The sequence below is a fragment of the Falco peregrinus genome, chromosome 11 (genome assembly GCF_023634155.1).
Source record: "Falco peregrinus isolate bFalPer1 chromosome 11, bFalPer1.pri, whole genome shotgun sequence".
In the NCBI taxonomy this organism is placed as follows: Eukaryota; Metazoa; Chordata; class Aves; order Falconiformes; family Falconidae; genus Falco; species Falco peregrinus.
Genome location: NC_073731.1, coordinates 6,455,538 through 6,479,350, shown reverse-complemented (window position 1 = coordinate 6,479,350; position 23,813 = coordinate 6,455,538). Strand labels below are relative to the sequence as shown.

The following is a 23,813-nucleotide window of genomic DNA, read 5'->3' as shown; positions in this document are numbered from 1 at the left end:
TCCCTGATGCTGGCAGCCCTCCAGGGCAAGGCTGCAGCAGAAAGCCGTGAGGTGCACTGCTGAACTTGCTCCTCAGCCCTCTGTCTGCAGAGGCTACAGCGACACAAATAGATGTAGTGCCTGGGAGAGCCAGCACTGAAAGCAAAGAGCTGATGTGCCAAGACAGGCAGGATTCCTAGTTTGCATCAGTGACCCTAAAACAAGTCCTGACGAGTGCATCTCTGGGGGAGCGCAGATGGTGCTGTGCAGTATATCCTTGCATCCCTGCCTGGCCAAATCCAATGCTGTTCCAGAGTTTCTATGTTTCCCCTAGCTGAGCAGGGTGTCACAGTAATTTCTGCAAATTGGAAAGCCTTAGTTTGGGGGGGGGGGTGTGAAGGTTGAGAGTGTTTTTGTTTGCTTTTTGGGTTTTTTTTTATACCTGTGCTGTTAGGAGATTCCTCCTGGTATTTGGGGAAAGGGAGCTCTCTTAAATGGCAGTGAACACCTGAACATATGCTCCTCAAGTGGAGCTAGCAAGAGCTAAGAGCTCCAGCTGTATTCCCACAGAAATTGTTGAATTTCAGGCTGCTGCTTCAGAGCCGCTTCTTTCACAATTACAGGTCTTAGGACCTCTTGAAAATGACAGATTTGAAGCTGTTTCTTCTTAATTTACCTTTAAGTCCTTATTTCTGACTGAATTTTTCTTTTCATATTCTTTTCACCACCCTACTTTCCTGGCAGAGGCTTTGTATATTTTGGCCTTGTCTGAAAAGAAAAATGGAGCTTATTACTTTTAATTTTTCTTTTGTTTTTGGCAAATACAGACATTTAGGTCTAATTTTCTCCTGACGCTGCTCTGATGGAGATGATGGCATAATCTTATGTCTCCAGAGTCAAGAGCACACAGCTCAGCATAAAGCTGTGCCACGGGTATGGACGTGCAGAAGCAATCACAACCCTATACTGTCTGCTGTCAGGAGCAACTCCAGGTCAATTTGGTGCATTTGTGAATAGGATTTGGCCCAGAGTTGCAGGGGATGTCCTGAAGGTGTCCCCTGTCCAGGCACCCAATTCCCTTGGAGCAAAACTGGATGGAATATCCCTACATGTTTTCTCAGTGTTGCTCTTAGCTATACTTACATCCATATGGTTGTGATGTGCTGTAGCATGTCAGGGTCAACATCAGAAACCCATTGACAGCCAAAGAGTGTGTGTTCTGTTTAGCACTTAATACGGCTTGTACAGCCATGCCGATTTTAGTGTGGCTGCTTGAGGCTGGGAGAAATGTTCTCTCCTCTTCTGAAGTGTTTGTTCAAAAAACAGCAACAACGAACAACCCCAACCACAAGCTGTGGAAGCATGACTTCATCATCTCAGTTTTCTCCATGCTGTGCTGGGCAGAAGAGCAGCTAAGGCATTTGCAGATGCAAAAATACATTTCTGGGACTTCTCCCTGTGGGAAACCATTGCTTCACAGAGGAATGATTTAAACAGCTGTAGTTTGTCTTGATGGCGTATTTTCTTTACTCTGAGCTGCAAAATAACCTTTTTGCCAAAGTTACTCTCAGCTGTCAAAATCAGATGCTGCAGTATATGCCTTTGCAGGTGTTGCATGTTCCTTGAAAAGAGACAAAGATGGTTGAAAAATGGAGAGATGCTTTGAAAAAAAAGTATTCTTTTCCAGCCCAAAAAAAATAATATTGAATTTAAAAGGAAAAAAAAAAAAAAGTGTAGTTCATCTAGAAACCAAGATACAATTTGAAGGGGAGAAAAAAACCCCAGCAACAGTATAGGAAATTCTGCTGCTTTGTTTCATGGAAGTTGCTGTCCGGGTCTTCTGTGTACTTTTTGGTTTTGGGGTTTTGTTGGGTTTTGTTTTGGAGATTAGTTTGGTGAGTTTGGAGGGATTTGGGTTAGATTTGTTGGTTTTGGGGTTTTTTTTATTCCTCACATCACCACCACTTTCCCACCCACCCACACCCTTTCTCCCCCCTCCCTGGGGATAATCTTACTTGTCCCACAGTACTTCATATTACTTATGATTGCACCAACACTGTGTTATATCCCCTGTCAGCACTGAAATTTAGCCCAGACAAGAACAAGAACCAGTGGTGTTACTTTGAAGTTTTGAAATCACTAGACTTTGGTTTAGGCTTGCCTTTGTTTTTTTAATAGAACAATGATGATTTTTTGTGGGGAAACACTTCTTATAAGAAAAAAAAAAGGGCTAAAAAAACTTTATTTCTTTACTGTAAAAATAAATTTAATGTGGCTGGTCATTTAAGTAAGTAGAAAGAGATGCTATAAAAGGTATCACTCATAGGGGGGGTGGGGAAATATCTGCAAGGATATTCTGTAAGAGATGGGTCAAAACCAAAGGTTATACCAGACCTAAGAGGTGTGGGGTTTTTGTGTTGTCTCTTAAGTGTTCAATTCAGACTGAAGTTCTGCCACCCATTCGTTAGTGAAAGGATAGACAGAGCTTGTTTAGAGCTGTCTGTTCCTCACCTTGCTTTCTGCCTTTTTTTCTTTTTTTTTTTTTTTTTTTTTGCCTTGCCTCAGTTGTTAACATTTTCTGTGTTTGTGTGACTCACTGGCAGAAGTCAGTGTCCTTGTGTATCATGGAACCATTTATTTGCATGCTTCCATCATATTTAATTCATGTAACTTCCATATGTTGATTTTTGGGTGCTCTGTGAATCACTAACTTCATAAAAAGCTGATCATATTGCAGTGTTGTACAATACACAAAGTGGATTCTTAATCCTAGAGAGTTTTTACAGGACAGTGACAGTTCAGAGTATTTTTATTTGAGAGATGCATGTGTTGTTTAGAGCATGCATCTATTTAGTTGGACCTGTGCCTTTTTTGTTTTTCAGATTAATTTTACTATTACCTGTGTCTCTTCATTGACTGAAGTCACATGTCCTAGTTAGTTTCTCTTTAAGTAAAATAGCATTGAGAAATCCAGTTTCAGACTTAATATTGAAACTAGCTAGTTTGCTGTGCTGCCTCAGGATTGAATACTTAACTAGCAGTCACTGTCTGAAGACTTGGGAAATAAAGGAGAACAAATGTTCTGCTTGGCATTTTGTCACTATTTCATAAAAACCATAAAATCTTTAGTCCTGTCACCTTCATCTTACACTTTATCTATATTCAAAAGATTTTCTGTATTTCAAAGGATTTGTGGAAATAACTTCGAATTTATGTTAAAATGTTTCCTATGCCTCACTGTATTCAGAGCTTCAGGAGTTTGTCTTAGGCAAGACCTATTGAACTAAGTATTTCCAGGAAGTACTGTACTGGAGCCAGCAAGAGGTAAAGTACACCTTAGAGATTTCCATGGTGGCTGCAACCCCACTCACCATTTCTTAGGGTTTCCTTAGTATTTTTTGGGGCTGGAGCTCTAAATGACTAATAACGTGATTAGTTGTTCTGGACAGTTAAATGAGGGATGAAAATCAAAGCTGGTACACAGTGATGTATATTTTTTATATGTGTTACTCCTTTAATAATGAGCTCAATTCTTAGCAGCCATTCTCACTTTTAAAACTGCAGAAACATGCTCTATGTGTTGGACCATAAATAGGAGGTGGATTTTGATTAGCGTGGGATGACTTGCATCATTGCAGAGTCTGTAGATAGCCATGAAAAAAAGGAACTGTGTTCACTCAGACTTCTGCACTGTCAACACATTTGCCAGCCAGACTCAACTAAGATGAACCTTTATTGGTAGAGATGACAAAGAAGATAGCACTGTGCCAGTTCAGTTTCTCCCTCAGACGTATGGATGCTGGCTTTGGAGCAAACTGCCTACATACAGTTCCTTTTCTATAACTATACTTTTGCCTGTCTTGTCTGCTTAGGCTGTAAGCTTGTTAGGGCAGTGATGGGCTCTGTGTGCCTGTACCAAAGGGATGCTGACACCTCAGTAAGAGCCTGGAGGTGCTGCTGTGACACAAGTGCTGTTGGTGCAGAGAATTTGATGAGCAGCGAGAACATCCAGCTGGCACCTAACACCTAACAAGTCAGACCCTTTCCTGCAATAAACTGCTGCTGACTAAAGTTGAATTAAGGCTTTTTAGTTCTTCTGAATGCCTCTAAACAGAAATATTTTAAAGGGAATTATCAGTAAATATTTTGAGTAGTTACCAATAGGGTTTGGTCAAGTTTTCTCCCTCCCCCAGATTGCTTTTCTTGGTTTAACCTTCACTATTGAGCATAATCGGAACTATTCTGGATTAATTTCATAATAGAGTAATATGCAATCTGTAGGTTTCCAACTTAGTATCAGCTGAGCCCCTGATCTTACTCAAGTCTTTGCTCATTCATGTAAATGTCTGTTTCCAATGGCCTGTACGTTTCCAGTGGCCTGTACTATCAAGTCCTTACTGTCTGTACTCTTCTTGTGTCTTTAAATGAGGTCGCTGCGGACCAGAACACAATTGCAGGGCTGTGGCTTGAGTTCCAATTCCCACTGTGTCCTCACATCCACTGCAGCAGCTCTGCTTTGCAGCATGTGTTTTATTGTGTCTGTTTTCAGCTTTGATTTCTTGTCTTCCGCACCCTTCTCTGGCCTCAGCCCTTTCCCCTTCTCCAGCTGCCTGACTTACCAGTGCTTCTGGTGTACGTTTAGGGGTTTAAAACCTAATTATACTTTTGTTTAAAGGCACATAGGCTTGCTTTCTTTCTTTTTTTTTTAATTTTTTTTCCACCTCATGGCCCAGCAAGAGTCAGTGAATATGGGTTGACTTCTGGGGGTAAAGCTGTAAGGATCGCCCAAAAGAAGCAGCAGCTCATTAAATTTTATGTTTCTGGTTAGTTTCCCTTCGTATTCTAATTTAATCCAAGAAACAGAAATGTGAAGTGGACACTGAAAATATGTTTTAAGATAAGGGCTTGGGGCTGAATGTCAGAATTATAGCTGTTCTTTCTTTAAAATTAACTTTTCAGCATGTGTTTTCATGGAGTTCATAAATTAACTCTAGAGCCACATAGGCTTTTAGGGGTCCTGCAGAGCATCAAAAGTAGTTAATAAAATACAATCATCAGCTGGGTATATTATTGTTGATACAGTAAAGTCTGGGAGTAATGTACAGTAAAGTCAAGATAGGTAAGGTTTCTGAAATATATTTTGCTCACATTTGCATACTGTTGCATTTGATACCCAAGAATACCCTTAGTGCAGTGGGATTTATGCATATTCATGCTTTGGAGGTCTAATCAACCCCCCATGAATGTGGAATAGAGTCATTTTGTTTCTTTTCATGAACTTTTGATCAGAATTTAGATGGAAAACGTACTGTGCTGTAAGTGGAACTTACAGCTGCTTGTATTTAAGTTAACACTTAGCAAATTAACTTAGGACTGCCTATAGCAAAGTTTACTAAACCATTCCTGATATAATATTTAATTTTGACTTTCTTATGCCAACTTGAGCTGTTACGGATTTTGGATTAAATATCCCAGCACTGGATAGTTATCCTGAGTGGGGTGAGGGAAATCTGCTTCCTCTATCTGCTTTTTAAAAGCTTCAGTAAAAAATAAAAATAAAATAATAATAATAAAAAACCCACCAAAACTCCAAACCCAAAATCTTGGTAGTTTTAATGAATGAAATTTGTGGAAGAAGGGAAGGAGAGTTGTTGTGCCTGTATTAGAAAAGAATCTCCAGCTGTCTCATGGAGAAAGCACTACGAGACACTAGTACTGCAGACCAGAGATGCAACATTTTGCAGGCTGGAGGGTCTTTCAGTTATCACCTTCCTGTGAAATAGCTATCCAGTGCTTGTCTGTCTGTCCTCAGCTGTCCAAACATCTTTGTTTGCATCAACCTACAGAGACATTTTAGATCTGTTTGGCTAGCCTATCCAAAAAATTCCCCTGGCAACATGCATACTGCTTTCTGGGGCTTCAGGGCTGAGCAAGACTTTCTTGCAGGTGTCCTTCCAGGTGACACTGACGTGGTGCTCAGCTGTGGAGTGGAAAGCAGAAGGCTGGCTGTTTCTTAAATGCTTCTCCTGCTGAGGATGAGGAGAGAGCCTGACTGAAAGCCCAGGGGTGAAAAACGTGCAGGTGGAGGGTTGTGAAGCAAGTGAAATGAGGGACAGGACTGAAGGCATGCTAACTCAGCCCAAGAAAAATGGGAAGGGAACAAACAAATTGGGTAGGTGGTGGGGAATGTAGGAGGGAATGTGGAGAGCTGAGAGAAGCTGGGAAGAAGGGGATAGGGGTGCAGGGTGGACTGGAGTAGGAGCTGTGTGGAGGGAGCTGTACTTTTCTAGATGGTGGGGAAGACTGCTCAAGGCTGGGACTCATCCATGAAAGACCGTCCACAGCATTGTGTTTAACCGAGGCAGTAACTGAGCCCTGATACCCTAGTTGTTAGTTTTCACTTTCAGCAAGCAGCTGTGAAGCCTACCAGGCAAATGAGCCCCCTGCCACCTCTTACCCACTGCCTGACCACATTGTTTTCCCCATTACATGTAGTTTTTGCATGGGTAGCGGTGATCTCAGAATAAATGCCAAATGTGGGACCATGCTGATTCCCACACGTGATTTATTTTCATTTCCTTCACCGCCATCTTCTGTGGGTTTTGGGGTGATTTTTTTTGTCACTTGATTGTTCAGTTTTTGCATTTGGTCATGGTTTGGGGTTTTTTTCGGGGCAGGGGTGGTGGTGTTTGTTAATTGCAAAACAACATTCAAAACCGCTTGGTATTTTACAACACATAATCCCTCTGAATGCTATTACAGAGAGGATCCAACATTATGTGGCAAGTGCTTTGCAAAATAAATCAGCTAGAACATGCCCCCCTCACCCCCACCAAACCAGTCCAATGCCCTAACTTCTCAGTAGGGTTTATCTCCCATGTCTGCATTTCTTGTAGTTATTTGCAGGTTTAAAAATACTTTATGTTCTGCTCACTTGCAAACAGTCCTCATCTCTCTCTAGAAAGGCAACAAAATGGCTCAGAAGACAGCAGTCAAATCCTGCACACCTACGCCCACAGGCACACACAGCAGCAGTGCATATACTTAAGCTGTCTCTAACACACATAATTTTCCTTATTACTAAGTACTCTTCCCTTTTCAATGCCTCTAAAATAAAAGATTTATATGTGCATATATACACACAGGAGAAGAAATAGGAAAAAAGTGCAGGAATTGATTTGTCTGCCTCTGGGTCCCTCAAATAAGTCTTCAGTGATCTCTCCAGATTCAGGTCCATATCCAAATTTTGTGGAGGTTATCAGTCACTAGTGTGGTACACAGAATATTTTAGAGAATAATTATCTTATTTCTAGACTTGAAAGTATCTGTAAAAAGTGTGTCATGTGGCACAGACATCTCTCTAAGGGAGTGCTTTGCAGTTTGCCATGTAAACTGGCATACTTAATTTGCTTCAGAAATTTGCTTTGTTATTTAACCCATGTAAGCTAACAAAATTCACATTTCTTAAAAAAAAAATAAACCAGCCAACAGCTCATCAGAGGTTTTTTGAGTTATTTTCTGTTATATACAGTAATACCACCAAGTCTTCAAGGAATATTAATCAATTATTGTTGACTCTGTACCTTTACATCAGGTCGATCTGCTTTTCCTAAGATGTGCTCTATCATACTACAAGATGCTGTTTATTTCCATAGTTTCTTTTCTTGTATTTGTGTCAATCTGGAAAGCTGTGACATTTCTTTTGAGTTTAGAAGCTGTGTGTTTATGCTAAGGTTGGGAATCATTAACATCCTAAAAGTGTAAAGGTTTCTTTGAGGTAAGCCACCCTGATTTTTACTTAGCTTTTCCAGTTTTCTTAGTTTCTTACTGGTGAAATCAGGCCAGGTATTTAATGAAGGTGAATTTTTTTATATTTATTATTTTGTGCAAGAGATATTACACTACTTCTAAATTTTGTTCTGTTGAGAAATAACATTCGAATATCCTTCCTTGGGATTATTTTGATATTTCCATTTCGAGCACAGACTAGGAAAGGAGAATGCATGACATGAAAGAAATCATTAGTTGTGGATTTGTAGAACTCAACAGAAGTTTGTCTTTTAGTTGGACTTCGTTTTTTAAGCAAAATTCAGAATAATCTAGCTAGGTAGTTCATTCAGCTATGGCACTTGAGAATATGAAAAAAACATTTCCCTATGACCACCTCAAAACAACACCAATGTGAGGATCTTGCTATGTTACAAACTTGGTGAAATTGCATTGAAAGTCAAGAAATAAGTGCTATTTCATGAAGCTTTGAGCACTGTCTTTTTTTTTTTATCTCAAACTTGGATTTCCAGATGGCACTGGTACAGAGACAAAAGAAATTACTGATTGGAAAATATGATGTGGTCAAAAGGAAATTTCTTATCAGGAGAAGAAGGCTTTGCCTTCAGAAAAACCTAGATATTTTTTTGTTTCCACAGTCAATGTGACCATTTTATCTTGTAGGAGTTGTAATTCCAGCTCCTTACTGTGTCCCCTTCCTTCTAGTGAGCCTTGCCTCTCAAGCAGGTAACTGTGCTTGTTCAGCCTCAGGGAAAGCCTGCAGCATATCATGGGATAAAACAGTAGACCAGAGGGGGAAAGGGGAAAAAAAAGGAAATCATAGAATCATTTGGGTTGGGAAAGACCTTCAAGATCATCCAGTCCAACCATTAAGCCAGCACTGCCATGTCCACCACTAAACCATGTCCCTAAGCACCACATCTGCACATCTTTAAGATACCTCCAGAGATAACTCTTTCAGTGAAGAATTTTTTCCTAATATCCAATCTAAACCTCCCCTGGTGCAACTTGAGGCCGTTTCCTCTTGTCCTATCACCTGTTACTTGGGAGAAGAGACCAACCCCCACCTTATTAAAACCTCATTTTGGGTAGTTGTAGAAAGCAATAAGGTCTCTCTTGAGCCTTCTTTTCTCCAAGCTAAAATGCCACTTTTAAGGCAATGTTCTGTTCAAAATGTGCCTTTCCTCTCCCCCCCCGCCCGACTCTGTTGTATCAGAGGCTGCATCAGGGATTTGGTTTGCACGAAACTTGAACAGAAATGGATTGTTTTAAAAAGAAAATGCATGAGATCAAGCCTTTCTTTGAATTATTTCAAGAATAATTAATCCTTCAAAAGTCAATTTCCAAAAACATCAGAGAAATGCAATATATTAAACTTATTTACTTGAGTAATTTTCAGCCAGCTCCTAAGAGACCCTGCATACAGTGGAGGAGGATGCAAAGACAAATGCAATGAAACATTTCAATATTTCTATCCTTTAAACTTTCCATTTGGCAAAAAGTTCCAATAATTTGGGTTTTGATCTTTGTTCAAGACAAAAACAGATGTCAAAACATATTGACTTCCTTCACAGCAAGAGCTTATATTTTTTCATCATCTTTAATGGTTTTTGGAAGTATGATCTTCTTCAGATAGGGTGCATTCTTGTCAAACAGATGAATGCTTCCATTAATATCTTCATTATTTGTTTATGTATTTCTTGCCCTTCTCAAATATCCTTGTATATGTTTGGTCCCATACTGATGCATTTTCCAGTACAATTATTGCACTCCTTCAGTAGGCTTTGACACTGCAGAATGATAGTGCTGTCACAAATACTACAATCCCTGAATGAACAGGTTTGGAAATGGTCAGCAGATTAGAAATGTTTGCTTCAAGTTTACTCTTTGGTTTGAAGTAGAGGGGCAAAATATTTGCATAAATGAATTTTTAATAGATACTAAAAATAAAAAGCTGCTAAGGAAAACGTAACTTGTCTACATTATCATGCGATTTTAATTATGCAAGCATTTATGTTCTTTGTGTATTTTGACTTAGAGCCATGTGAGACACATGAGTGAACTGTCACTCATGCAGAGTTAATTATAATTTGTCCATACAGTGGAAAAAACCCCTGGGAAAATATGATAACACTTTTCATTGGCAGTAAAGACTAGTTGTTGTTAGTCACTTGAGAAAATTATTCTTAGCAGATCATACAAACTCTGTAGCTCAAAGTGTGCCCTGAAAAGAGGTGTACTAGCACGTGGCTAGATCCCCTACAGCAATAGATTTTATTGACTAAGGAACTGTATCCTTTTGTACTGTAAGATTTATTTTATTTTTTCTTTCCCTTGAATAAGAGAATATAATTTGATTCAGCGTTTGGCAATCTAAACCAGGTTATTGAAAATAATATTCACTTGGAATGTACTGAGCATAAAATGCTATTTTTAGAGTAGTTACTTTTATACAGTACTGCAAACAGAAATGTTTTAGTTTCTTATGTGTGATACAGAACTAGTGTGTAAGGAGTCTTCAGGCTTTGCACTTCTCCTTTTCCCAGGTTAGAGGCAAATAACTAGTTGTCACTGACACATAGGGCACAAATGGATAAAGCAAGCATGGATTCTGAGATCTAGAATTTTTAATAATTTTTAAACTAGCTACAAAATGTCAATCACTTCACAAACTGACAGGAGACATAAGGAATTTCATATTACATGCTGTAAATGATATTTATCTCACAGTTTATCTAGAGTTCATTCATTTAGGTTTTTTTATTATTTTTTAATTAAGTCAGCTACTAAACATCTCAGCGATTTGGTGTGCATAGCTCTAGGTAAGCAACAGAGAACTGTACTGATAACAAACCACATGGGGATAGCGACTAGTAAGAGAGAGCCTTATAAAAATTACATTTCTTTGCACCATTTCATATGGTAGTCGTTTCCTCCAAAAGATAGTCTTCAAAAGCAGCAGACAAACCCAATATATTACACTTATTTCTTTTTGTCTTTGACATATTTTCAGCCAAGCTTTTATTTTGCTGGCAATGGCTAAATGGTGAGTGCCAAATCCCTCTTTTTTTCATAATTAAAAAAAATTATCATGATTAATAACTATATATATATATATCAACAAGAAAAAAGTGGCACAACTGCGAACTTGCTGGTATAACATATTCCCAAAAGAGTCCGAATACTGAGCATGCTTTTGTTGTCATTGTTGGTGTGCTACTGCCATGGGAAAATTCTTGTTTAAGTAGGAGTCTAAAAGTCTATTTATTCCTCATGCATAAATGCATAAATCACATCACTTTTTAGTGCAATGCTTGTTATAGTAATATAATTCCACATTGTCTAATTATGAAATCATAACAACAGATAATGGCTATGAAGAACTGAAGACAGCAGGTTCAAGTGCTTAAACATCATGATACCCAAAGACAGGAGCATGGCAGTAGCTCTGTGGAATGTCACAGTTTTACAAGAACAATACTGTATATTTAAAGGTTAACAGCACGTTTAGCATTCCAACAGTGTTGTCATTCAGCAAACATGATTAAAAAAAAAAAAGAGAGGAGAGGGAAAAAAGGAAAGGAACCCAAAACAGAAACAAGGAAAGAAAAAATCCCAAAAATCATCATAGTGAGCTATAGCCATCAAATCAGCACTATGTACAACCTTTGGAAAGAAAGATATCTAGAAAAAAATAATTACAAGTATCATTTTTGGAGAGCTGACGAACTACACAGGACAACATTTACAATGGGGCTGATATGTGCATGTGTGCAAACCTAGTAGATAAATACCATGATAAAAGCATGAAGGTACTGCCCTGTCGGACAGTGATAAAAGGAAATGCACTTTGCTGCATTTAACCACTGCCCAGCATCTTTGTTGCACGCTGGTTGGCTTCATCAATCCTGGTTTTGTTGGAATCAGCCTAGGGAAACACAAAGGAAAAAAACAGATGAATACAGGGCAGAAAGAGAACACCTACAGTGCTTTATGGACAATTCTCTAGTTTTGGCTAGGTCAGGGAAAAGAAGCAGCTTGAAAGTTCCGGAGAGCTGTTTTTTGTACTGGCATTAGGGACCCAAAAGGAAATTGCACCTCTGCTGGTTTTGTGACACTTCAGGTAGCCTTTGAGCAGAGCTTTTATGTTTGTATTCAGCTTCACTGAACTCTCGTAAATGCTGTGCCAGATCTGTAGCTGGTGCTATTGATAGTGCTAGCAGTATTGGTGGTAGTGGATGGCAGGATAAGAACGGATGAGGTACGTGTGGATTTCACTGGTGAAAAGCTTCAGTGCTCTGTCAGATTCAGTGGATCTGGGCGTGTTCTAATTTAGATCATGAGGCATGCAGTCAAAATTAAATAGACTTTTGAGAATTGCTGAAGCAGCAAAGCTAGATGATCTGATGTAGGGAATGCTGGCAAAGATAAATTTATTGCAAAATACATCAGTCTGGATTTCTTTGCTCTGCACATGAAAGGAAGGGAATAAGGTAGGAGTGATGCCATTATTCCTTTCTCTCAACAAAGTTCAACAGTGTAGTTAGAAGGGAAGAGTAACCTCTCTTATTGGGCAGCAGCATAAACAGGAATTAAGAAAAAGCAGGGTTTCTACTGTTATTTGAATCAACCAAAATGGAATGTAGTCCAGCATAGGCTCAACTGTTAACTTCACTGTCTTCCATGGGGTAACACTTGCTGTGAATATAAAATTCCATTAATAAAACACCACCACTTGGGAGGTTTAGGAGCTCTCTTTGGGTGGGAAAAAACTTTGACCATGGGTTTCTGTAGCTCTGCAGAAGTTAGTTTTGGAGACTAAAGATGCTGACAAAGAACTGACAAAGCTCCATTCAAGCCTGTGTTGCTATGCCAACTTATGCTAGCAGAGGGACTAGATAGAAAATGGTTTCAATTTTTAAAGTCAGACCTGTGGGAAAGGTGAGAGATGTGTTACTGCTTTAAAAGCATGAACTCAAATAGTAAACTCTTTTCAGTGGTTGATGTCTCTGTTTTGTTATTTTGTTAGCTTCGATGATTGTTCCCACATCTCTGGGGTGTATCCAAATTGTACAGATTTATTTTAAATCTCCAATTTGCAAAGACAGAATGGTGAAGTGACTTTCCCACATACATTTAAAAATCTTTTAAAATTTGTTTTACTGATGTGCAATAAATCATTCTTAAATATCTTGGGCTTTTCTCCATAATTGTTTTGGCAAATGCTATGTAGACATGTATTTTTAGTACAGTAGCATGTGCCAGATCCTCAACAAGCGTGGATCAGTATAACCACTCATTATAAGCCATACGTCTTTGTTTTAGCTATAAGTTTGACTTTGTCTACCACATTATGGTTTCATATGCTTTTACCTAATGAAGACTACCTAAAAGATAAGATCATGGTTTTGGAAGAAGTTACATTTGCCATGAAATACACGAATATTCATTGAATATTGATGAAACATTATGTTCCTAAATAGAAATACTAAGGTCTAATGATGGTGGATGACATTGCATCAAAGTCAAGGGGAGTCTTTGTGCAGATCTTCCCACTTAGATCAAGACAGAACACTTTGAACTACTTTCTTCCCAGCCTCCTATTTATGGCTCATTTTGGGGCCAGGGTCTTCTGGTGGTGATGTCCGGACCATGTAACCCACTCATCCCATCATTATTTTACTTTTTGTTCCTTTCTCTCTGATCTGAGGGAAGGATACAGGCTTTTATTCATTGCTGTCCTGATTACTATGCCTAGATCAGGTTACATCTCTGCACTGTAGAATTGCTCCAGTTTAACATATATGCTTTAGAAGCATTTTGGTTACCTTTGTGATGCACCCCCTCTTTCGCAAAGTGTGCCAGCCAAGGGTCATTCTAATGACCATAATGGAGCAAAAGTACAGTGCTCCAGCTGGTCAGGAAAAGTAAGCAACTCCAGCAATGCTGTGTGCCCACTGCCAGCTAGGGACAATGGTCTGTTGGCATATTTCATTGTAAAATGGATGTGTATGCATTTGTGGTTTCAGTACTATCTGGCTAACCATCATTTCTGTCTTTTATAGACGGTTTTTCTAATATATTGAGTTTTTTTCTAGTATCTCATTACTATGTGCCCTTACTCTGAGAAATTTGGCAGATTTTCACCAAGACTGAAGACTGTCTTTTATGCTGCTTTCATGATGATTCCTCTGACTACACTGCAAGTCCATCTTTCAGGAATGTGTCACTGTTCCTTAGCCAGGAGCTTTGCCTGACAAGGCCTTCCTGTGAGGCTGGATTTAATGAATCACATTAGCTTGCGATGTTGTTTTTCCATTGCTGTATGAAATGCCTAACTCCATAAGAGGACTGCATAGATGTGGAAGGCCAGTCCCTCAGTTAGCCAGCTACTCTCCACATGCACTGCCTAGAGATTTGGCCCACGTGCCTCAAAACCCAGAAGTTTGCAAGCCTGAACAGATAGGAGGACAGTGACTTGTTAGGCTTGCTGTAGTCTGTGATAGTATCCTGCAGGCACAGGTAGGACACAGCTCATTTCCATCCACATCCACAGTGTCTCCTGCCACTGTGTTATGTCATCTGTAGGGTGACTGGTAACATGTAATAGTGCATGTCCTCATACTTTCTCTGAGAAAATAGTGCATGTCCTAGACTTCTTATTTACAAGTAGTTATGATGTAGGCTGTATAATCTCCCAGTCCCTTCTCACGATGTAGATAGATATGCTGCTTTCTAGTGCCTTTCATATAAATAACAGCAGTAACCCCCACCCACCCCACTCCTATTTTTCCCAGAAATATGAAATGCTGCAGAATGGCATCACAGTAATATTGTGCATTTTTCAATACAGTCAAACTAACAGATGCAGCTTTATAAACCAAAACTTTTGACAGATGCAGAGCCATGTGCTCTGCTGTGTTATGTAACTGTCTGTCTGTCAGAGATGAACTTCCCACCTTGAAGACAATGTATACTCTGCTCAGTTCTCTCTGTAATCAAACTCCAATAAGGAAAGCTATCTGAGTGAGTCCCTCAGTGCAGTATTTTCTTTATTTTTTTCACTAGGCTCTGATGTAGTTAATTGACGTGAAAAATAGGCGTGGGCATCGTGCTTGTGTGAGAAGGCTTGCACGTGTAAGAAGGCTCAAGAGTACAAGCTCTACCACTTAAGGTCAGAATTAACTCTAAGTAGCACATGTAAGTCCTTGGGTTAGATCCTCAGGTTGTGTAAATCTCAGCGGAAGTCGAGTGTTGTATTGATTTTACACCAGATGAAGATCTAGCCTCTTATGTCACTTCAGCCTGGCTGTGCCTGTGCCTGGAGCTCTGCCAGTACAAATGCAGATGGCTTGCAGATCTTGGGATCTGAGGATGGCAGTGAGTTCCCAGCCAGGTTTGAAGGATGCTGCTGTCTGCTTGAGAAATCTGCAATGCAGGTCTGGCACTGGAATGGTGCTCTCTTGCCTTTTTAAATGGTGGTTTTGTAGTACTGCTGAGTTTTTGTATTTCACAGGGGCCATGTAGAGCCCAGGATTTTATATAGATATATATGCACATATCTCTCCTTCTCTCTCTCTCCCCCACCTCCCATTCTCCGCACACACACACACACACACACACCCCAAGATTGCTGGCAGATCTCTGTCCTAATGTGATTATAAGCAGGCAGTATGACAAGACTGGCTGAACTGTTACCATATGGCAAAGTCTTGCTTAATAAATCCCCATCCTCTTTTGGGGACTGGTCCTCCAAACAGGTGATCCAATTCTGAATTGCTTATGGAGTTTCCAAGGGAAGGGAAAGTCCAGGAAAGTTTAAAACTTGCCAGGAAGTGTGGGGGTGTTCAGACCCAGGCCCCACAGTTCTGCCTAGCTCAGGGCACTTCTCCTTTCACAAAGCTGTTGCAGAAGGAGCCTCAATTCATGCTAAGAGGTCCCTTTGCCAGCTGTTATCTGGCAAGCACAACATTGTGGTTTCACTGGAGGTTACTGAAGATCCACAGCAGAGAGCTCTGCTTTGGCCCAAGGATTTAGAGGGAGAAGAGAGAAGAGCTCTAGCAGCTATTTCTGTCCCTTGTCCTTCTCCAAACTGAAGACAAACAGCAGCGTGCACAGCCTGTGCCTGCAGAAGAGGAAAAACAGCCCCTTTTTGGTCCTCTTAGAAATGTCAGTTCTTACCTTCTCCATGATCCTGTCAATCTGGCGGTTCTGTGTGTCGATCTCGTTGCCCATGTCCAGGGCCATGTGACGTAAGTTGCCAATGATGCCACTGACCTGCTCGAGGTTCTCATCCATTTCATTTTCCCGGGCATCATTTGTTACCCTGGGAGCAAAAAACCAGTTCTTTGAAGCAGACACAAAGGAGGTTCCCCCTGAAAATCTGATTCACCCAAAACCTCCTCTGCATCCTCCTTCACTTGTCATCTGAGGAGCATGCTGCTGTGCTCGGCTTAGAAGAAAAGGGATTAATAAGTAGCTAGCCTGAAAAACATAGACTTAATTTTTTGATTTGGGGCTTAATTGTCTAGGTTCATCACCACTTCATTTGTACTGCTCATGTCTGCTTCTCCTAGAAGTGTTGCTGTCTGAGCTTGTCTGTACCACATAGTACACCTCTCTGCTAGTGATGGTCCTTCTCAAACAAAGACTGAAAGGGTGCTCCTTTGGGACCTGTGTGTGGTTAGAGTGTGTGGGAAGTGCTGGACGATGGTGGAATTGAAGCTATACCAGCTCCCCTCCTTGAACTGCACATAGCTATGGGTACTGTCCAGTCCTTGTACATTTGGGGCTCACTGAAATATTGGGGAAGAGCTGCTTCAGCTGTAAAAATCCTGACTTAACATCCTACTTAATTAAATGTATTTCTGGTAAATGACAGAAGCAGCTTCTCTCAGATTTACTGGCTTTAGTAAAGAACCTTTGTCTCTCATTCTTAGCACTGTCTTTTTCAGTTGTTTGGTTTTTAGTAGAAAAAAATTGTGCTTAGGCCAAGGCCTAGTTCAACTCTTCAGTGACTAGAGAGGCATGTGATGACTGACACTGGGAAAGGCAAGGTCCATGGGTTCCACTCGGAAGATCGCTACTTGAGCTTTATGCGATTTGTGTTTCTGTAGGTGCCAAAAGAGTGCTACAGGCTATTTGCAGAATGATTATGGTGTAGCATAACTTCCTTTGCTGCTATTCTGTTATCGTGCCCCAGCCTTCATGTTGGTGGGGCTGCCATCCAGAAAGAAAGGAAAAAAGTGAATGGCAGACCCAGCAAACTTAAATGGCAACTCCATCCCACGCTCCAGATTGCATGACAGCATTGTTTCTATCACACTGATTTCCCTTTATCACAGCAGCCAAAAAAATAAGTGGATAATAGTTTTGGGAAAGATAATTACTTATTAATCTGGTGTCCTTAATCTTCAGAGATCAAAGCTTTGCCTACTGGTATGCCTTTATCCATTCAGCTGATAGCATTGTCATCTAAATACATGCTCTATAAGCACTGTAATCAGTATGTACTTATTGCAGGATCCCTATGTATTGCTGAAAGTTTGCAGTTTGGTTGTCATTAATATAGCTGTGTGATTCAAACTGGCTTTCATTTGAGTGCGCAGGGGTTGCCACTAAAGCATCAGTGTTTCTCCGTAATTGTGGCTTTACAGCAGCTAGGGAATGGGGCGTCATTTCTCACTTAGTGAGTTTTTTTTGATAGTCACAAGCAGGGAAGTGGTGCACCCCTAGTTAAAAGTGTGCTTCAAGTTCTGCAGTTGGCTCAGTGCTTTAGCAAGGAGCCTGAGGCTTTTTTTCTTTTTGAAAAGAAAGGAAGGGGTGCTGGATGCTTTGGTACATCTTCTAGCAAGGATGGATAATGAGCACTACATATCTTGAGACATAATAACAATAAACTAGTATTTATCTGACAATTAATTTCTGAAGTATTTGACAACTGTCATTAATAAGGCCCATAATAATGCCCCCAGGAAAAGTGCAGGCAGCTGGAGTGCAGAAGACAGTGCTTACTGGCAGTGACAGTCTGCAACCTCACATTGCTGCTGTGAAGTAAATAAACGGATACTATTTCTATTTTATTATTGCCCAAATCTGGTCAGTCTCAAGGAGGAAGGTTTAGGGCAAGGTTTTCAAGCATCTTCTCGTTCTCAGAGCTAAGACCCTTTCTTCCAGGATTTCCAGCCACGTAACCATCCTTTGCAGTAGCTCAGGGAAGCACCCACAGGGCCCGGGAAGTCAGTGGATGCGGTAAGCCTTTAGTGCCTGTCTTAATCACTGACAACCTGAATCTGAGCACAAACCACTTGGTGAAAAACACTGGCTCCACTGCATTACTCAGCACCACCGAAGGAGTTAATGAGCGTCACAGAACTCATGACCATATGGAAGAAATCTAAATATATCAGTGACCAGGAGAAAGAGAGAAAACAGTAGATAAAAGGCTCACCTGCGGATAAAGCCACCACTGATGGCCATCTGCTCCCGTTCATCTACAACACGTGCAGGCTGGCTGGCTACAACACCGTCCTGATTATTGCCCCAGGCTTTTTTGTAAGCATCACTTGATTTAAGCCTATGCAAAAAAGATGATGAGTAACAGAGCATCAAGTGGACAAGGACAAACACGAAACTTTACTTCTCCAAGCTAAAAGCTGAATCAAGCAAATGAGTTTTCAGATAAGAGGGTCATTGATTGTATACCGATATATCATAACCCTGGATAAAAGGAGGGGTTTGGTTTTTTGTTTTTTTACTTTACTGCCACAACAACTGTGATGGTCAGAGGGTTTGTCTCCAATAGGATGAATTGCAGTTGTCAAGTCTACAACACCGCACACAGGTTTTTGGATGTTGACTTAGTTTCCAGAAAGAAGATTAAAAAAAAATATAATAAAATAAAAAGGAAAAAGAAAAAAGAAGAGAAGAAATACAGATAAGTAGAAAACATTGTTTCATTTCAGTGACACATACATTTTGACATCAAACACAGAGAACGTACTGGCAGACAAACATAAAAACAGAACTGCCAAGTATAGTGTGTACATCACATCACAGCAACACACCCTCCTAGAGAAAAATGGATTTGGCTAGATTTTAACATTTTACCATGCAGAAGATTGGGCTCCTGTTGATATTATTTTAACATGTATGTGGCATAACAGGCATTTAAAGCCACTACCCTTTCCCAAGGTGATTTGGGATGATTTTATCATAAAATTCATAGGGTTCATTAGATTTTTCAAATAATATATCGGTACTTGAAAATAGTAATCATACATCGACAGTTGATGTACAAACCTTTGTCCACAGAGACAAAAAGTAAAATAGGCAGAAGTGAAATGAGTGCAGGAGAAAAGAAAAGATACGAGCAATCTAGCATCAGAAAGGGAAATTTTTCTACATTTTTCTTCATGCACCAGCTACAGGCATGAATAAGAAGTGAAGCATTCTCACTAAGCACAGTTGCCCCAATAGTTCATCATACTCTTAATGCATCAGCGGTAACAGCCTTCACAATAAGCAAGACACAGGCAAAAATGGATCATCACTTCCTTCAGGAGTTTTAAACCACACGACTTTAAAATAGCCTAGCAACTTGTTATAGTTGTTGGTTATGACAGTTACATTAGCTTTCAGAGAGCCATTTTTGACTGAGCTGCCATGGATAGAAAATTAAAATCCAGGCATACCTTCAGTGGCAGATTAGCATGTGCAACATATTTAGGGTTGCTGTCATTTGGGTTGTCAGATGAAATGGAACACTTCAATAGGAGAGTGTGAATGTTTGGGGTCTGTAGGTGTAAGTTCTTGATTTTATTCTGGAAATGGAGCAGTTTCCAACAAACCTGTTGGGAACTGCAAATCTCCATGGTTTCCCTGTTCTTTGGTCAGCTCCAGTCAGTCGTATAAACAGCCCTGTGGCTTGGATTTATGGGGATAAACTGAATGTGCTTCTGGAGGATTTGGGAATGGACACAACAAACCCATAATCCTCTGGTGTTATGTTCTCTCCATGCCCTTTGAAGCAGCTCAGCTTCTGTTGAGCCTGAAGATGTGTTGTATGCTCCAATATACAATTAAAATGTAGGTGAAAAGAGGATCTTTCTTACGTATCTATTTTGTTGCTTATTTCTTTTAAACTTTTTGAAGACTTAAAAAGATGATGGTTGGCTTGTTTGTTCTTAGTTCTCTGAAACTATACATCAGCTTTGGCATTTCTAAAAATGAGTGGAAGTAATTCTCATTGCACATACATTTACAGGTTTCTGTCTGTTCTTTAGGCCTGTGCAACTCTGAGAGAGTCAGTCTCTGTTTTTGAGGTGAATGACTTTACACACCCAGAACTTGATCTCCATTTTTTTGTGGACTTCCCATTAAAGTCAACAGATGGAGTCTGGGTCTCCTCATGGTCAATAGCAATTGTCCTTATGAATGCAGTCTGGTCAAAGTCTCATCCCATGGGCATTTTCAATCTCCTAAGAATGTAGGATCAAGCCTTACATTTTGGTAAGGCTTACAGAGTTCTATTTGCTCTGTAAATCGAAGTATAGTTATGTGTGAAATGGTCAATCTTTTTTTCAATATATGCCATTAATCTACCACCAGCCAGAAGAGCATTAGGGGATCACGGTGATACTGATGCCCAGAACTGTATGGATTTCTCTCCTTTCTTGAGTCCTGGCATAGTGATTCAAGGAACAGTCTCAAAAAGCATTGCTCATTCATTCTCTGTTACTGAACACACTGACTGATTAGCAGTGCTGGTTTATGAAATCTGGCTGCAGACTGCAAAGGTCAAAATACTGCTTCAAAGCAGGAAAGAGACACCTCTAAAAATTAATGTCCCCCACATCAAATGCATGCAGTATCTTTCTGTTCTTGCATCTATTGATTTCATGATACTGCAATCACAGTGAAGTGGTAAATGTTTTAAGGCTACATGTCAGGTGCTAGCCCCATACATGCCACAGGTCTGGCTGTCAGTTCTGAGCAGCCTTTCCTACAGTACGGAATATTAAAGCTGCTCTAAAAAATGACAATTCCTGCAAAATACATTGGAATCTTTTGTATTTTGAGGGTGAACTTTTGATGTAGGCATTATGCCAGATTTCTCCAGGAAGAGCAAGCCAGAACAGTGTTCCTTTTTACCCTGCAACAGCTTCTGGAGTGTGAGAGATGTGAAGTTTCTGCTGCATGCTCTTGTGCCTGCAGCTTTTCTGCACTGGGTTCTCTGGTGCAGGACAGCAGGGCTAAAGCCTGTAGCACAGCTGATATCAGTTGCAGGTAGTCCCACTGACTAAGGCTCTGTGTGTGTGTGTAGCTCTTTCTGTTCCTCCTTGCCTCTCTCCCATTGTGCATACCAAGGCAATAGTACTCATATTCTAGGCAAAATGTTTACCCCAGCAAAGTATTTGTGGCTTGGTACAGGAGCAAAATTAATTTTATTTTTTTTTTAATCTAAGGTTGTATCTGTATTGTGTCCCAAGGGAATTAACTTCAAAATAAATGGTGACTGATAAGGCAGAAACCCAGTCCTACTGTGTTGATTTTTGACAAAAGATCCACTGAGCTCCATGACAGCTGTCTTCCCTTTGGTCTTGATAATCATGGTAGGGTCAGGCCCTGGCAGTGAACTAAATATCTGTGCCACTCACTAAGGGAGCACAATACTACCGAACAACTGCACTCTGCTTTGTTTCCTGCCCAATCTCTGGCCAACCATTTATGAATGTTTTCACTGTAGCCTGGTTGCATGCCTACTCACTGTGTGCTGGATTTGCTATTCCTCAAGGACTTCTGGTTGGTCCACTTTGTCCCCAATTTCCTACACCCACATAACCGCACATCACATTTTCATTTGGCATTTAAAACAAGCTTTGCATTACTGGGAGGACAATTTCGCTCAAGTCTGATGGCATGCAAGCAAATTCGATGCATTTCAACATTTCTGTTTAGTGTACGTGCTACCCAAATGAGAGAAATTTGGCATGTTCAGGATTTCTCAAATTTGTTGCCTATGGCAGGATGAAAACCATTTCAAGTTGTGTTCCAATTGTGAAACATCATGTCTCTTCCAAGAGCTCATCAAGGGCTATTTCAGTTGAACAATGAAAAAACATGCGATTTTCATCCAAAATTTTGAGTAATGTTTATTACGTCCTCTTCTGAATTTTTTCAGCTGGTTTTTTGGTTTTGTTTTGTTTTTTTTTTTCTCATTAAACTTGTATGTAAATATATGTTTCAAAATTTAGGCTCTCCAGGAATAAGGTAGCCCCAGTGTTTTTGTTTGCTGGAAAATGGAACCACTCAGTACACTTTGTGTAAAATGTTGAAACTTTTACCATTAAAAGGTGTCAACAGTGAAGCTTTCACTGCAGTATGCCTGATTTTAATGCAACTACAGTAATTCCCAGTCAGTTGTCTATGCTATGAGATGAATGCATTTGAACCAGAATCGTTCTTTCTGCATGCCACATGCTCATCCTGTCCATGTGCCTAGCAAGGATGAGCTTCACAAGGCCTTTGGGATCAGCCTTAAGTGCTCAAAGAGATGAGGCAGGCAGCACCTACTTGTTACATGGACAGACACAAAGACCACAGAATTTTCCTAGGTCCGTCAAATTCTTTTCTGCTTCTTTCATGTCCTTATTGATTTGGTCCATTCCCTCTTCGATGCGTTCCAGTTGTTCTGATTAAACACAAGTATTTTATCCCCACAGAATGAAGCAGATGGAAAAGGACAAAGAAAAAAAAGACAAAAACTTCAGACATTCACTGTGACAAAAAAAACTGGACACCACATAGCAGAGCCGGTACCCAGTACCTACTTGTTACAAGGACATATGAAAAGGCCACAGCATTTCCCTAAATCTTTTAAATTTTTCTCGGCCTCCTTCATGTCTTGGTTGATATGGTTCATGCCTTCTTCAACACGATCGAGTTGTTCTGGTCAGGACAAAGGGATGACAGTGTGGAATGAATTGTATTTTTGTTTGTTTGCTTTTGTCTTCAACAGAACATGAAAAATGACCATGTAGAACTGAATTAATAATGACATTACAATGCATTAATCTGAGGTGATGCATTGCTGAAAGGATGTATGCTGCAATGGATGCCAAAGATGTTTTTTTACTAATATGGGAAGAGCAAAACAAAGGAGGAGTTTGTTTGAAATATATTAATTAAAACAAGATGTAATGATGTAGAAAGGAAGGGTTATAAAGTTCAAGGTCCAGAAACATAATACAATACATCCACTTACTAAGACACCAATGACATCCAAGAGAAAGAAAGATAGTGTTATTATTTTGCATTTATGTATGTTAATACAAGAGAAAAGGTGTCCTTCCATGGAAAATACTTCAGTTACTTATGCTTACAAATGCCTTGGAATTAGGTGGTTTGGGGCAGCATGATTGCTTTGATTAGTGAGTGAGAGAGCTGGTAGTAACAGTACCAGAGATGGAGCAAGCTGTTAAGATCCGTGTCCAAGTACTTGTTTTTCCAGAGGCTGAGGAAACTGAGACCTGCCACTTTGATTTGCATTGGATATTAATCTCTAATCCGAGTATGGCTTCAGGGCTGCTTTTTTTTCTGGTATGGATGCTGAAGATCAGGAGTAACCCCAGTGAACACAGAGCAATTGCAACCACTCCAGGAGCCTGATGCTCAGTGAAAGAGGACCACTGGCTGTGACGGTTTTTGCCTCTGTCCCCAAGGGATCTTACAAAAACAAGCATTGGGTGAAGACTCAAGTCTTCAGTGGGGTCACTTCTGCTTTGCTCCAGGGCAAGTTATGAAGCACCAAGCCCAGTAACCAGCCATATAGAGACACTGTCTCTCCACTGGCATCAAATAGAATTTGGCTTATTTCCACCTAAGGCTGACAATGATGTAGGGTTTTCTACTGACTTGGTAGTTCAGAATAATTTGATGTGTTAATTTCTTCACTATTAAAGCTGGGGAAAATGGCCTAGAAGAACAAAATGCCACAATGTAAAATTGTAGGAATGGATCCTCCTCTGATGTAAGTTAATATAGAT

At 40.1% G+C, this 23,813-nt stretch overlaps 1 protein-coding gene across 3 annotated transcripts in view; it reads right to left on the bottom strand.

Moving 5' to 3' along the window:
• Positions 1 to 10,376: 10,376 nt before the first annotated feature.
• Positions 10,377 to 23,813, bottom strand: part of SNAP25 (synaptosome associated protein 25) — a 66,171-nt gene continuing 52,734 nt past the window's right edge. For 2 of the 3 annotated variants that reach the window (XM_027788424.2, XM_005238597.4), the window contains 4 exons: positions 22,342 to 22,459; positions 18,218 to 18,343; positions 15,949 to 16,093; positions 10,377 to 11,695 (listed from right to left, as the gene is read on the bottom strand). In XM_027788424.2, the coding sequence (XP_027644225.1) occupies positions 11,627 to 11,695; positions 15,949 to 16,093; positions 18,218 to 18,343; positions 22,342 to 22,459 (458 nt within the window). In that variant the 3' untranslated portion in view covers positions 10,377 to 11,626. Of the gene's footprint in view, positions 11,696 to 15,948; positions 16,094 to 18,217; positions 18,344 to 22,341; positions 22,460 to 22,598; positions 22,717 to 23,813 lie in introns of all 3 variants that reach the window. The other variant, XM_005238598.4, reaches the window with a different exon arrangement.